The sequence below is a fragment of the Danio rerio genome, chromosome 12 (genome assembly GCF_049306965.1).
Source record: "Danio rerio strain Tuebingen ecotype United States chromosome 12, GRCz12tu, whole genome shotgun sequence".
Taxonomy (NCBI): Eukaryota; Metazoa; Chordata; class Actinopteri; order Cypriniformes; family Danionidae; genus Danio; species Danio rerio.
This window is the reverse complement of record NC_133187.1, coordinates 24,616,075-24,631,269: the sequence shown is the minus strand read 5'-3', so window position 1 is coordinate 24,631,269 and position 15,195 is coordinate 24,616,075. Positions and strand designations below refer to the sequence as shown.

The 15,195-nt window shown below is 35.5% G+C and overlaps 1 protein-coding gene across 6 annotated transcripts in view; it reads right to left on the bottom strand.

The window, feature by feature from the left end:
- Window positions 1-1,455: 1,455 nt before the first annotated feature.
- Window positions 1,456-15,195, bottom strand: part of afap1 (actin filament associated protein 1) — a 95,023-nt gene continuing 81,283 nt past the window's right edge. For 3 of the 6 annotated variants that reach the window (XM_021472534.3, XM_021472533.3, XM_073918470.1), the window contains 9 exons: window positions 14,684-14,895; window positions 14,325-14,470; window positions 12,552-12,669; window positions 12,182-12,406; window positions 8,959-9,076; window positions 8,313-8,477; window positions 5,055-5,245; window positions 4,774-4,938; window positions 1,456-4,657 (listed from right to left, as the gene is read on the bottom strand). In XM_021472534.3, the coding sequence (XP_021328209.2) occupies window positions 4,631-4,657; window positions 4,774-4,938; window positions 5,055-5,245; window positions 8,313-8,477; window positions 8,959-9,076; window positions 12,182-12,406; window positions 12,552-12,669; window positions 14,325-14,470; window positions 14,684-14,895 (1,367 nt within the window). In that variant the 3' untranslated portion in view covers window positions 1,456-4,630. The remainder of the gene's footprint in view (window positions 4,658-4,773; window positions 4,939-5,054; window positions 5,246-8,312; window positions 8,478-8,958; window positions 9,077-12,181; window positions 12,407-12,551; window positions 12,670-14,324; window positions 14,471-14,683; window positions 14,896-15,195) is intronic. The other 3 variants (XM_073918469.1, XM_021472535.3, XM_073918471.1) reach the window with 1 other exon arrangement.

Here is a 15,195-nt window from a genome sequence, read left to right as displayed (position 1 = left end):
CTCAAGCCTTGCCAAATAACTAAGAAAGCACCAATCAAAATTTTCAGATATCGAGAAAGACTGTTCATTTTGTAAAAACCATGAGGAATCTTTGTGACTTATTTGTTGAGTGTGCAATTATTTTAGCAAGACTGTTCTTCTGAATATTCTGATGATAATAATAATAATAATAATAATATGTTGATAACACTGAATGCAAAAGAAATTATTTGTTATTTGGAAAATGGTGATAAATAAATGTACAATTTTGTTAATTTTATTATTTTAAATGGTAAATTTCTTTATCCACAAATGCCTAATTTCAAAATCTCCTCCTTTATACAAGGTTTTTGTCAACAAACTTATTCTGTTAATGAAGTCTCTTAAAGCTGTAAAAATGTTAAAGCTCTGTCTATTGTAAGCTATTTTAAATCTCTTTTTAGCATCTTGTGAATGTCTTCCATTTGATTTTGTCTTAATTGTTTTGCTTTGTGTTTTTTTTTTTTTTTTTTTTGGAATATCAATTATTTTTGGAATTTTAGTTTTTTGCCTGTTTTTGCTGTATTTGTAAATTAATTATGCACAAAAAAAATAAAAAGCACATATCAAAGGCTACATTTTTGTTATGTCATGCAGACTTTTTTATTAAAGTGTTTTACAGTATTTAAAACATACCAAAATGCAAGACACAAAACAAGCGCATTTTTTATATATATATAATTATCCTTATACACAAAACATCCAGAATAAAAACGTATATTTTTAAATGCGTATGTTTTGTCACATGAGGTCGCCAGTGTTCCGTGTGAGAATTTGAATCTGCAGTGTGTCGTTATGTTCATTAGTGCAAACATTTATTAAACCAAAAAACTGTTTACAACTTTAAAAACTTCAGAATTTAAAAATTTAGTTGTTTAATTTTTTTAGTAAATCTTTTTTTGGCCCCAAATTTATACTTTTAACTCTTATTCCTCTATTTTATTTATTACCCCTTTCCATTTTCTTACTAAAATTATTATTTAGTTATAATATGGTATTCATTTTTCTTCTGTCTTTTTTATGAGAACAGAACAAATGATACAAAACAAAATACGGAAATACAAAACAAATTTCAGGTCCTGGCATACAATATATATAATATATTGTATATATACAGTATTGTATACTGTATTTACAACAATGGGTGGCATGAATCAACAGAGGCTAATTGCATAAACTAGTCAGTCACCTTTTATTTTCTTTTTTATCAGTCATACAAAAAGTTAATCTTGGTTAACTTTTAGTTGGTCAGACTACTTTAACTGAGAATTAAGTTTGTGAAAATCACCCTTAGTTAGTGGGACTGTAAATAAATGACACCATATATCACAACAGTCAATATCTTTGGAGGATTTTGTGAAAATACAATAAATTACGGTTTCAAAATTTCCAAGAAATGTTTATGATTTACAGTGAAAACAAACAGTACACACAGGATTTGTTTTAAAAGCAGTTTAATTATTTCTATGTACAGTCCTTTAGTTGTCAAGTTAACAACAGTCATCATCAAAATAAAACTTGAGTAATATCTATAAGGTGCAAAACAAACAGGCGTCCTTGCTCCCACCCTCAAAGCAAAATGACATTTAAAGCGAAACAGTTCACATTCCATATTTCTGCTAAGTGAGACCAAAAGCTGACTTAACCAAAGTTTTATTTTACATTTGTTGTGACAAATCAGTGAATCATTGTAATCAAAGAATAAGCAGTTGTGCAGAACGAGTAAAGCATCTACTTTGAGCTGACTTAAAGGGACAGTTCGATTAAAAATGAAAATGTACTCACCATTTATCCACATTCCATAACTCCTATCTAAAACTAGGGAGGCCAATGGCTTCATTAGTTTCCAACATTCTTCAAATTATCCTCTCAGAATTAAAACAAGAGAAGGATTAATAAATGAAAACAGAATTTACATTTTGGGGTGAACTATCCCTTTAAGTCGCTAAGAGACTTCTCTTTTACAAATATGCTCAGACCAAATATTCATCCAGTGCTGACCTTTACAAAACCACCGGACAAAGAGTAAGCTCTGAATACCTTCGGGTCCAAGTAGAAAAGGAGAAATATATTTACACAGGACCCTGTGTGTAGCGAAGCTTGACAATGTGAAGCTACAATCACAAGTCAAGCTTCACCGCACAATAAACAAAATGCTATGAATGTGCCTTGAACATTAATACAAAAGTCAATCTGAATTAAGCACCATAACTCCACAATCAGGCTGAGTTAGGAGTAAACGGTTTAAGCATCGCTTAAAAGCACCATTTTTCAGTACGTGAGTTGGCTGGACTTTGAGTGGTCAAAACAAAGCAGGATTACACTCTTCTGCCCAAATAAAACATTCTTTTTGTTCAACCAAATGTAACACAGATTACTTACAGCTCTTACACCTGCACAGCTTAATGAAAGTTCACATATGCACGCTTGTTCATGATAGCATACAGTACATGTTTAACTGTCAGTGTGTGTCTTTGTAGTGTTTTCTGTGCAGTGTGTACGATGAAGGGGAAGCGTGGCTGTACTTTCGGGCCTAGTTTCCAGAGCAGTCAGCCAGCAGAGGACACACCCTGGCCTGAGCTGCCCTGTTCCCCATGGGCTGCAGTTACCATTGCCAAAAGTAAGGCCAGACCGCTGGATTGAAAATAATGGGCCAGACACAGAGGAGGAGGAGGAGGAGGAGAGACTGGTAAAATACTTTCATACAGATTACACTTTTTCTATAAAGAACAGGCTTTGAATGATCACGTTCTGTCATGTACATTTATCTCGAAGCTGCTCTCTACAGCTAGTGTAAAGCCAAACGAAAGGCATTACTAAATATTAACAGACACACACAGATAGGCTTATATTTACTTAAACATTTACAAATAAATACTTGGGAGATTTTGTCTTCCATTAATGGCTTGTTGTTGAAGAAAGAAACAGACTTTTATAGACTTTTAAGTGATTTCCGAGACCACTGAGGTTTTGTGCATTTTATATTTAGGTTGTGAGATATGCATCTGATATGCATCATCTGAGATGTCCCATGTTTTGTGCTGACACATGATTGGCTGTATAACTTTTTGAGGTCATTATGATTTTGAAATGAGTATTTTTAATAAGTTACAGTTATTTGATCTCAAATATAAAAGCAGTAATATTATGTTATGTTATTATATTTGATCACTTCTATTTAAATATTTGTCAATATATCATTTATCTGTGATGGCAAAGCTGAATGTTCAGCAGTCATTACTACATTCTTTAATGTCTATTTTTGTAACATAATTTTTTTTGCTACACTCATTGTTTAAGGTACAATTCTCAATATTAACAAACCATTAACAATGATTTTTGCCTTAATAAACTCCTAATTTGCTGCTTATTAATAGTTATTATGGTAGTAGCTTCAACCCAAGCTCATTCTGAAAACCTATCGCTGTATACATTTCTGGAGATTGTAAAATACGTCCCAGAAGCAACGTTTTTTCTGCAGTTTTTGTTTTCAAAAATCCACTAGAGGGCGCTGTGTACACTTTTTCAGATCTCAAATTTCTCTTGCGAGTGTCATTCGTGCATGCTGTTCTAACGTAAATCCACCAAAAGCCGCTGTCGACTGACTGATTGACTGACTGACCGATCAACTGACCCACCCTCCTCCTTCCCTAAACCCCACCAATAGTGTTTTAAAAAGCACCGATTGACCTTTTTGCTTGATTTTTACTACATTTTCAGATTTTACCACATTCTCACCCTGTTAATTGCTTGTTTATTTTATTTTTTGGCTTCTGTTTTTGTATTACTTGAATCCTGTTGTCGTGGTCAACTCCTCTCTGCATCTTAAGTCCGCCGACATACATGGTGAACTAACTGGTAACAGCAGGAAAACTAGCCATACGGAGGTAAGCGGTCAGCTGGTAAGCGTGAAAAAAAGACATCATACCACCCCGTCTAGTTCGTTCTAAAAACAGCATACTTAACAACAGCACAGCATGCAGCGTACTTCTGGCTACATAATTTGTGATCTCCAGAAACATTTATAAGGCTTCGTTTTCAGAATGAGCCTGTGTTGCTTAGTTTGGTTTAGTTATTGGCTAGGATTAGGGATGTACTTTATATGTACAAACAAACAGCCATTATATTAACAGATATGAAATAAGCTGAAAGTTGGCAGTGAGAATTGGTCCTAAAACTAAAGTTTTACCTAATTATTTGTATTATAATTCTCATTTTTGAACAGTTTAATTTATTCTTGCTCAACAACTATTAATTACCTTAAAAATATGGATTTTGAACAGAAGTGTATGGGTATTTACTACTGTAACTTGGTATTGTGGCATTGCTCTTGACCCAATTGTAAGAAATGGCTTGTGTTTTTTTTTTCTCATATTTTAGGAATTTTAAATAAAATGAAATTATGCATGTAAATGAATTGCTCTAGTAAAATCATGGTCCAATGATATAATGATAATAACAAAACAGCAGCACTGGGAACCGGATTCAGTCAAGAGTTCTTTTTGGAAAACTGTGTCTATGGTTCAGTCAATTCAATTTCAACATCACTCATATATGGACAAAATTAAATAAATAGATACAACAAAAGTGAAAGGTTCGTGGAAAAGTGAACTTATGTGCCAGATTTCATCTCCCATTCCTGCAACAACAACAACAACAACAACAAAAGAATGAGTGCACAGGGGAATATTTCAAATGCAAGTGTGATTAACACCTAGTGTAATACATATATACATAACTCTCATGTTTACTGACCTTAGCTTTTCTGAGGACGTGACCTCGCACAGGTGAGGCTTTCTGTTGTGTCTGGCGGCGCAGCAGAGACGCACTGTTGACCGGCAGAGAGCAGGTCTCCGTGTCACTGGTGTTACAGCTGGAAATGGGCGAGTTGTCCACCGTTCGCCTCATTAATACTGGAGACTAAAGACAGATGAGACACATTTGATACTTACTTTGCTTTAACGGAACATAAAACAAGCCTAGAGTTAGTATTACATCATGTCTATGTTTGAGTAATGACTGCGGCTTTTCCAGACCTGTGGGCTGGAGCTGCCCGTTTTGGGTTCAATGGTCAGGCCCAGGGTGACGCCACCATTCAGAGCTTTCTTCAGACTCTCCTTGACCTCCGTCAACTCCAGCTCCAGACTGACTCGCTCTTCCTCTTTCAGTTTGCACTCATCCTCCACTTTCTTAAGCCTCTCTGTCAAAGATGCCTGGGAACGCTTAGCTGAGGGGAATAAAACAGGTGAGTTCATAACAGGACTCATTGAAATGGCAGCCATTGCATCTTGTACTTCTGAGAGAACTCAACCCAGTGCAGTTGATGCTATGGGAACTCGCATACCCATATCACCATACTGAGAGAAATATGCACTAAAAGCGGGAATAATTCTTCTCATGACAACCATCATGTTACTACCTTTAAAAGCGTTTTGAAGGATGCAAAACCCCTAGTGGAGTGAGGTCAAATCAATATCAATACTCATGCCTCAATAAGAGATATAATATCAGAAATGTCACTGTGTGATGGCACTGATTATATATATTTTTGTTTACTTGTATATTTAGTAACTTAGACTTATCGTAGCATTTATCTGTGTACTGCGACTCTCTGATAATTTGAAGTGTTTCTTTTATCCTTACTTGTTAGTTAATTTGGATAAAAGTGTCTGCTAAATGAGTAAAGGTAGATGTAAATGTGTGATGAGTCCGGGCTGGACTAAACATATTCAGCGCCCTCTACAACAGTGAAGGTATAGGGGTGAAGGGGTGTAGGAGTGAAGTCTTCAAAAACAACAGGATGATAAGCTCATATAAGGGCAACTGTGAAATGTTGTCCACTATTGGGGGCAGTTTCACAGAGCTGAAGGTGTCATCGTCTGGGTAACTCTACAGAGTATGGTGGTTCAGATCTAGAATAGAACCCAACCCGCCTTCGTCTCTTTATCTAACCAGAAATAATGGCTGCTATTTGCCTCTTTCCACAAAAGATGCTGAAGCTCCACTGTAAGCAATTGAATCTGCTTCTGCTTTACCCTAGCGGGCAGCACATATTGTAATAAGACAGACAAGTTTTGAACCTAATTCCACAACCCAAGCTTATTCTGAAAACGTACCATTTTATGCATTTTTGGAGATTCCCAAATACCAATTGCCAAATGTTTTTTTTTTTTTTGCAGTTTTTGTTTTTCGTGAATTCACCAGAGGCTGACGTGCACGCTTTTTCAGATCTCATATTTCTATTGTTAGTGCCATTCCCGTCTGCTGTTCTCACATAAATCCACCGCTGTCGACTAACTGACTGACTGAATGACTGACCCACCCTTCTCCTTCCCTAAACCCAACCAATAACGTTTTTAAAAGCACAGATTGACCTGTCCACCCACTTCCCTAAACCAAATCGACAGTTTTAAAAAGCAATCCACAAAATCTAAAGCCCTCACCTGATTGTTACCACATTTTCATATTTTACTACGTTCTTACCCTGTTATTTACTTGTTTATTTTATTTTTTGGCTTCTGTTTTGTCTACCCACTTTTTGGAACCGTTCTTCACCAGACTCAAACCCCGTCATCGTGGTCAACTCCTCTTTGCATCTCAAGTCTGACGACGTACATGGCGAGCTAACTGTGCGCGCTTAGCCTCAGAGACAAGCAGAGCACATACATCTAACTGCATCTTAATGCAAGTGCAAATATATGCACATTTGTGTCAGAGCGCTGTGTTTAATGATTATTCATCCTCATTTGTGTAATAAATAAAACAAGTCGACAATCAAAAGACATGTGAAAGAGAAACCATATCAGAGCTGCACTATTCTTAAAGTGACAATGCGCCATATTCCTGCTGCCAACTGTTTTTATCATTAATCAAACAACAAAAGGACAAAATCCCTCACTGCTCTTGACTGAAGGACTTTTGTAGCTAATGTTTTTTCTTACAGTGAAGATGCTTAAGGCAGTTTGTTTAATATTTCTATTCTATTGTATTTATTTCCCTTTCCTTATTTACAGGGAGGAAAATAACTATGTATACATACATTTAAAGTCAGAATTATTAGCCCACCTGAATTATTAGCGACCCCTTCCCCCCAATTTCTGTTTAATGGAAAGATTTATTCAACCCATTTTTAAACATAATAGTTTTGATAACTCATTTCTAATAACTGATTTATTTAATCTTTGCTATGATGACATTACATTATATTTTACTAGGTATTTTTCAGATACTAGTATTCAGCTTAAAGTGACATTCAAAGGCTTAATTAGTGTAACTAGACAAGTCATTGTATAACAGTAGTTTCTTCTGCAGACTATCAAAAATAGGTATTGCTTAAAGGGGCTATTAATATTGAGCAATTAAAATAGGTTTCAAAATATTTAAGTTGTCAAAATGGAGGTAAGCGTTCAGCTAGTAAGTGTGAAAATAAACTGCGTCATACCACCCCGTAGAGCTTGTTTTAAAGATGAAATGCAGGGATGCATACTTCTGGCTACATAATTTGCAATCTCCAGAAATGTATATAAGGCTACGTTTTCAGAACAAGCCGATTGCAATTCCATCATGTGATTCTATAGATTTCAGATCCCAAGGAGTGATGTTTGGTAGAGGTTTCCATGCTGCAAAATGCTGTGAAAGCAAAATCAGTTTTAAAATCTGATGATGGAGAGGCAGTTAACCTGCTGTCCTGAAAGAGCATGCTGGCAGCTGAACTGATAAAGATATATTCATGAGTGGCAAACGGGTGGAAACTCTGCGAGAGGCCAACACCACCCCAAACACTGACAGTGTTAGAGAAGAGAGCTCTGGGCTTTGCACTTTTGGGCTTGCCCTTAAAGCCATAAAGGATGTTTTCTTCTCATCTACTAGGGCAATAATAAACAGGTCTTAAAGGGATAGGTCACGCAAAAATGAAAATTAAATCATCGCTTATTCTCCCTTATGTGGTTTCAAAACTGTATGAGTTTCCTTCTTCTGTTGAACACATAGGAATATTTTGAAGAATGGTAGTTTCTGGCATACTATTGAAGTCAATGGGTACCAGCTACTAACATTCTTCAAAATATCTGTATTTGTGTTGAAAAAGAAAAAACTCATCGATTAGGTGAGAAATAGGTGAGAAAATAATGATGGAATTGAGATTTTTGGGCAATCCATGCCTTTAAATACATCCTTGATGACCTGGAGGACTAATTAGTAGTAGTGCATCAAGTATTTTTTGTTATCTTGAACCCTGTTCATCATTAACCATGAAAAAGATAATGGACAAGTAAGTTGACTTAGTTGATCCTCACCTGTGTTGTTCTCTAAAGCAGTGCGAAGGTCCTTTCTGTCTTTTTTCAGCTGGGTCAGGCGGTTTCGGATTTCCTGTTTCTTCCTCATCAGCTCCTCCTCTTTGGCTTGGAGTTTCTTGGCATCTGCCTCCACTCTGTTTTTCCCGTACTTATACTGATCTACACCTGTGAAGGTTAATGATGCATTAGAATCAAAAGAAACCATTAGAAAATCTCTGTTTTTAACATTTGGACTCACTTCATTGCATTAAAGACCTCTGGGGCCGCAAGTACAGATTAAAAGGCAGGCAGAATATACAGAATCCAAATATTTGTGAGTTCACCTAAATGGCCACTGGATGGTTAGGATGTGACTGACTGGCTGCCTTTTGGAAATGGAATTTGGGGTGATTGAGTTTATAAAGAGCAAGTCAACAGATCCACTGCTGTCTAACAGCACTGCAATTTCCACATACCAGCATTCTCCACAAATCTGTGTGGCTTCTTTTTTTCCTTGAAAGAAATTAGTGGTGTAATAGCAAGGAAAATGGATGCAGACTTGATGTCTGCTTAGTTTAGTTTTAGCCGAATGTCCACTTATTAAAGAAAGCAAGGGATCATTTTGAGATTATCAGTCAGATGTGTTCTAGATGTTAAAATCTCTTACTGGAGTTGTTACGCTTCACTGGCAGAGTGCTGCTAATGCCATTGGCCTTTTTGGGTTGATTCTTGTCCAACTTCTTTGCACCGAAACCATTGGCGATCAAGCCTTTCTTCCCTTTCATCTGATTGGATGAAAAAAAAAGTATGAACTTTTGAATACACACACACATAAAAGAAACTGATATATGGGCTGCTAACAAACATCTGACATATAAGGATTTCACTGTTAACACCTGTTATATTTTAAGTATGTCATTTGTGATTCAGTTCTAAGATTACCACTTCATACAAATACTTTTTCAAAGGTGACTGCTGCAAACCACATTTACTGAACCACACATGTTGCTAAAGGGGGTATTTTTTTTGTTTTAGTTACATTATAGCTGGCATCAAACATCTTTTTTATATCCCCAGCCTATAAAATTGAACCTAGAGCAAACTAAGGGCTCAGTAAATCTATGCAAGGCCACAGCCACACAGACAAGGATATTACATAGATCAAAGGCAGTCATTTCTGGTGCTGGGTGGTCCATAATGCATGCACTGTGTTCTGTGCTTTTGTTTCCATGATATGTTTGTTTATAATATTAACTTAGGCCAAGATACACCGTTATGACAATACATTTTGTATTTAATCAAGAATCTCAAACATATTACTATTTATATTGATTTTTGAATTGTTATAAATATAAAAACAAGGAATTAAATGTATAAGGAGTACATTTTCAGAAACAAATGCAAACATTTAAGAAGTTAAAGGTCATATTTTTAAACATGTTTTTATTGTGTAATTTTCTGAAATCTTTTTCAGAAAGAAATTTGAAATGTTCAGAAAGAAATATATAAATATACACTGTAAAAAATCAAACTTGAAAAAAGTTTAAATTACTTTTTTTTTTGTCTGTGTGTTGGTTTCTGTAAATCTGTAAAAACGTTTACTGGACCTAAATCAAAATTTTCTTCATTAAGTTAAAAAGATAAGTTTTGTGAGCAACCAAAAAAGCTTCAGTCAACTTCTTACTTTAAGTTGAGTTAATCTCAGAGCTCCTCACTTTTAAATAAAAGTTGCAGTATTTCTACACCTAACAACAACAACAATAAAAAAAAAATAGTAACACCAATAATAACATTTGTCATTATTAACAACAACAACAACAACAAAATACTACTGCAATACTATTAACATATTTTTAAATTATTATTCATTATTATTTGTAATTTATCTTTAGGGGTTGTCCGACAAAAATAAACGCTTAACGCATGTGGATTGTTAGGTGGACTATTATTTAACTGATGTATACACATATAGAAGTTTTTCCATATATATTTTCCAAATAATAAATCAAAATGTGGGTTCCTCCGGGTTTCCCACAGTCCAAAGACATGCGCTAGAGGTTAATTGAAAAAGCTATATTGGTCGTAGTGTGTGTGAGTGTGAGCAAGAGTGTGTGGGTGTTTTTCAGTGTTGGGTTGCAGCTGGAAGGGTATCCGCTGCATAAAAAATGTGCTAGATAAGTTGGCGGTTCAATCTGCTGTGGCGACCCCTGATCAATAAAGGGACTGAGCCGAAAAGAATGAATGAGATCAAAATGCTTTCTCAAATGAGAAATCAAATGTAAATGTGATATTTAATTTGAATAACTTAGTAAAATTCTGTAATAATTAACTGGCAAATCAACTGTTCAAACTATAATTCAAATGGAGGAACCAGTCCCTGATTATACACACAGCTGGAAGCTCATGATGGACTGATTACTAGGACTATAAAGACACCTCATTCACAGATTCTTTGCCGAGTCTTGTTTTTTCCCCTGTGAAGCATTACAAAGCATTTTTCCCTGTTTGTCCTGCCATGTTTGTCTTGTTTACCGTTATTGTTTTGCCTCCTGTTCTGTTTCTAATTCTGTGACTAATAAATATAAATAAGTTATAAATAAGTTATAATAAATAAGTTTTTTTTTCAACTAAACTATGTTTGTTTGTTCTGTTAATGTATTATTTCTAGGTACTAATTTCCAAAAGAGATTTTTGTTTACTCAACTTTAAACATTTTAGGTCAGAGCAAATGTTTTCAAAAAATTAAGTACACAAGAAAAAGAAAAATAAAATAAGGATTATGTTTTTTTTTTCACTCAACTCAGGCATTCCAGTTCTACAGACAAAAATGTTCAGTAGGCACAATTTAAAATATTTTGTTACAGAGTAGTTCACCTCTCCAGAAATCTAATAATCATATTTTAGCCTAAGTAAATGTTTTTTTGTATTATTGACAAATAATTTGAGGTCAGTGCAGCTGATGATTTTAAACCTGATGATTTTAAACATTGAGTGAATGAGAAAAAGCAAAAGAAAATAAGGATTATGTAGGGTTTTTCTTTTGTTGTACTGGCTTAATTTTTTACAGTGTATATATACTTTTTTTTTACAATACAGCGAGCGATTAAGTAATGTATAAAACATACATGAGCAATCACCTCTATAAAAACTTTCAGAATAGAAGTCTCTATGTAGAAAAATGTTTATTAACTTTACATTTCTGGCTATAATAAGGGAAACAAATATTTGAGTATTGCCTATAAACTGTAGTTCTACGATCAATGGAATAAACACTTAAAAGTGTATTTTGTGTTTTCTTTTCATTTTTGTGAAAAAAAACATGGTATGAAATAGGCATGGGACAATAACCGTTTTCGAGGTATAGCACGGTTTGGAAAAGTCAAGGTTTTAAAACCGGCAAAATTTTTTAAGGTATTTGTAAGATTTTTTTTTCCCTTTTTTGTTTTTTAGGATAACAGTATCTTCGGCAGAAAATGTCCAAATATGCCGTTTTAAATCGTAAAGAAATCTGTGTTTTTGAAACTAATAAAGACAGCAGAAGCCAATAATCGCCTGATGTGTTTTCTGCTACAAAATATTATAAATGTTTCTTAAAATAAAACATATTGTGTTCAAAGGGGGGAAAAAAGTTTTGTTTTTACCCAGACATATAAAAATATTTTTTTAAAGCAGTATTGTCACAATACAATTACAATATTATCAAACCATGTTATTTTTATCCAAGGTTATCACACCGTCAGAATCTTATACTACCCCATGCCTAATATGAAAGCATATTTTAAAAAATCTCAAAATGATCAGCAAATGTAAAAACATTGTCTTTTATTAAAGTTAAAATAAGATACAGGTCTGTACCTTTAAAACAAACTGTGTTAGTTTGGGTTAGTCACCTGGTTAGTGTTAGTATTAGCAGCAGAGGAAGAAGACAGAGATTTGGTGGAGTTTGGTGTGCTGTAATGCCCCGAGGAAGATGATGTGCGGGTGGACTTGGGAGAGTAGCGAGCTGCTAGTTTGGGGGAGGGCATGTTTTCATAAAGATCTGTATTTTCATAATGAGATTCGTCTTTCCAGCGGCGGCCCCCTGAAGCTGGGGAGGAGTAGTGTGCATCTGGTATCTTCCATATTGCAAGCGTGCAAGCAAGAGAAGAGTGATTTGATAAGAAATGGAGAACAGAAGTTAAGGAGGATCAAGAATGAGGAGGAGTTCAGCAGGATAAGGAATGAAGGTAAGAACTGAATGGTTTTAAAGTATATGTGTACCGTTCCATTGATGCAGGGCACATCGTCATAATGCAGAGCGACCCCAGTGGGACAGGCATAACCATTGACCGGATTATCCAGGTATGGGTTAGGAGAAACTGCACGCTTACTGGTGAAACTGAGAACACATCAATACACTCATTAGCTCAAATTCTACCTAGAAATAATTAAACATTATGACTAAAAATATATTTCAATATCATACAGGTGTGTGGGGTCAGTAAGATTTGTTTACAATAGGATTTAATGTGTTAGTTAACATGTTAACAACTAACAATAGTTGGTAACACTTTAGCTTAGGTTACAATTCACAGATTTAACAAACCATTAACTAACCCTACTAGCTTATTAAACTACCAATACGCTGTTTATTAATAATGAGTAAGGTAGAAGTTAGGTTTTGGGTAGGATTAGGGATGCAGAATAGGATCATACTTTATAACTACTAATGAACAATTTCTTAATAATTGACAGGTAATAAGCCAGTAGTTAATAACATGAATGGTAATCTAAACTAAAGTGTTACCCAATGGTTAATCATTAACAACTAACAATAAAAATATGTCTGAGGCATCTTAGTTATTTTCAACATTTACTAATTTCAGCGATTTTAGTCACATTATTGAAATGCAGTACTGTCTTGTAACAGGATAGTCCACACACACATACACACACACACACACACACACACGGGGGGGGGGGGGGGAGATCGCCAGAATGGAATATGGAAAAACTGTCTACACAGTGTTTATGTAAAGCACTTTGAATTGCCACTGTTTATGAAATGTGCTGTAGATGTTTTTCTTTTATTTTTATATTTATTGATTGTACTTTATTAACGTCTACCCCTACCCCAACCCTAAACCCAACCATCACAGTAATGTAAAAACTGATCTGGATCTGGAGTCATCTCTACTTAGTATAGCTGATTAACCATGTGGATGGATGATAACAGCCTTCTAAAGCCTGCCAGTAGGCGCAGAAGGCCCCAACTGGCCCATATCTATCTTCTGATAACCACTGATAACGCTAATTCAATCGTGTGATAGCATTCAAAGCAGGTGGTAATTTGAAAATGTTATATTACCATAAGGTCGCACAATTAATTTAAATAAAAAAATTCTAATTCTATAAATAACCAGATTTAAGTTTGCAGATAAATGTGTGTAATAATTGGGTCACACTTCATGTTAATGGTCCGTTTGTTGAATTTAAGTTACATTTCATTTACATGCCAACTAATTCTCATTAGATTATAAGTAGATTGTTAGGTTGGGGTTAGGGTTGGGGTTAGTGTAAGTTGACATGTACTTGCAAAGTTTCTTATTGTCAGTTAAATGTCTGTTAAAGGAGCACTATCAACATATTAAGCAGTCTACTAATAGTCAAATGGACCATCAAAATAAAGTGTTACAAATAATTGTATAATAAATGTATCCGTAGATATTATCTTTATAAATATTTATTGTATATTTAATATATTAACAAAAAAGCGCACAGCAAACCTCTGCCCAAATTGTCCTAATCAGTTCTTTATGAACTGGTTTATTTGCCCAAACTCTCCAAATAGACCAATTCAGTAAAATGAATCAGACTTTCCAGAGTTACATCCTGTACGAGAGAGAACATTTACTACCACAACTCACTTGGCTGTAAAGCTATGCCTGCAATACAATGTGATATTTTAACATGCTAGTTTAAAAATGGCTAGGCTGTTAAGAAAAGTAACTAGCATGCTAATAAAAATATTTTCAGTTATGCAGGCTCTCTCACCAAAATGACTGCTTTGCCAGCTGAATGACGTTAGCAGTGGTCTCTACGTCAATGTAATCGTAGTGGAGTGCAGCGGGATCTGTTGTGGAGCCCGTCTCAGCCAGCAAGACCCCCAACCACCTTCCCATACTCTCAGAGGAGGAGGCCTGATGGGAAAAGGCAATGAATGAGTGTCAATGAAATACGAGACACATAAAGCTCCAACCTATGCTATCTCTGCAAATCCACTCTACACATGATACAGCACTGACATTATTGCGAGGGCCAGCCAACCAAACCATCCATCTAATCCCTGCCCTGAGGTCCCGTCTCAGACACATTAATTGCACCCGTGAAAAGCTGAGGGACTTGGCCCGTACCTCCAGAACAGCCACCTCCTGTCCATTGCGCAGCAGACGGAAGGCGAAGGGATGTTTGGAGTCCAGGCCTGGAATGACCTCACAGCCCCGCAGCGGCAGAGAGGCCATGTGCGTCTTCAGATCGGCTCGATCTTTGTGCAGGAACAGCTGGTTGTCTTTTAGCTGGCACCAGCGCTCTCTCCAGCGGTTGTTGGACAGCACGTTAAGATAGCCTGTTAATGGAGGAGTGGGCAGAGAGATTTATGTGACAGGCAATGGGTAGAAACACACACACGCAGAGTGGAAAGGTGTTGATGATTTGGGTTATGAGAGGAAGTTTTGACAAGTGTGCTAAGAATTTATATTGTAAGTTAATTATTTTGCATGAAGGACTTTGGGGAAATAATTATATGTACAGCCAAAACAAATTCTGAATTTTCACTACACTTCAAATTTTGAAGCCAGTAAGTAAAAAAAGAGCATTATTATGGAATAGCATAGTAGTTTAAATGATTTTTTAAATACATATCAAT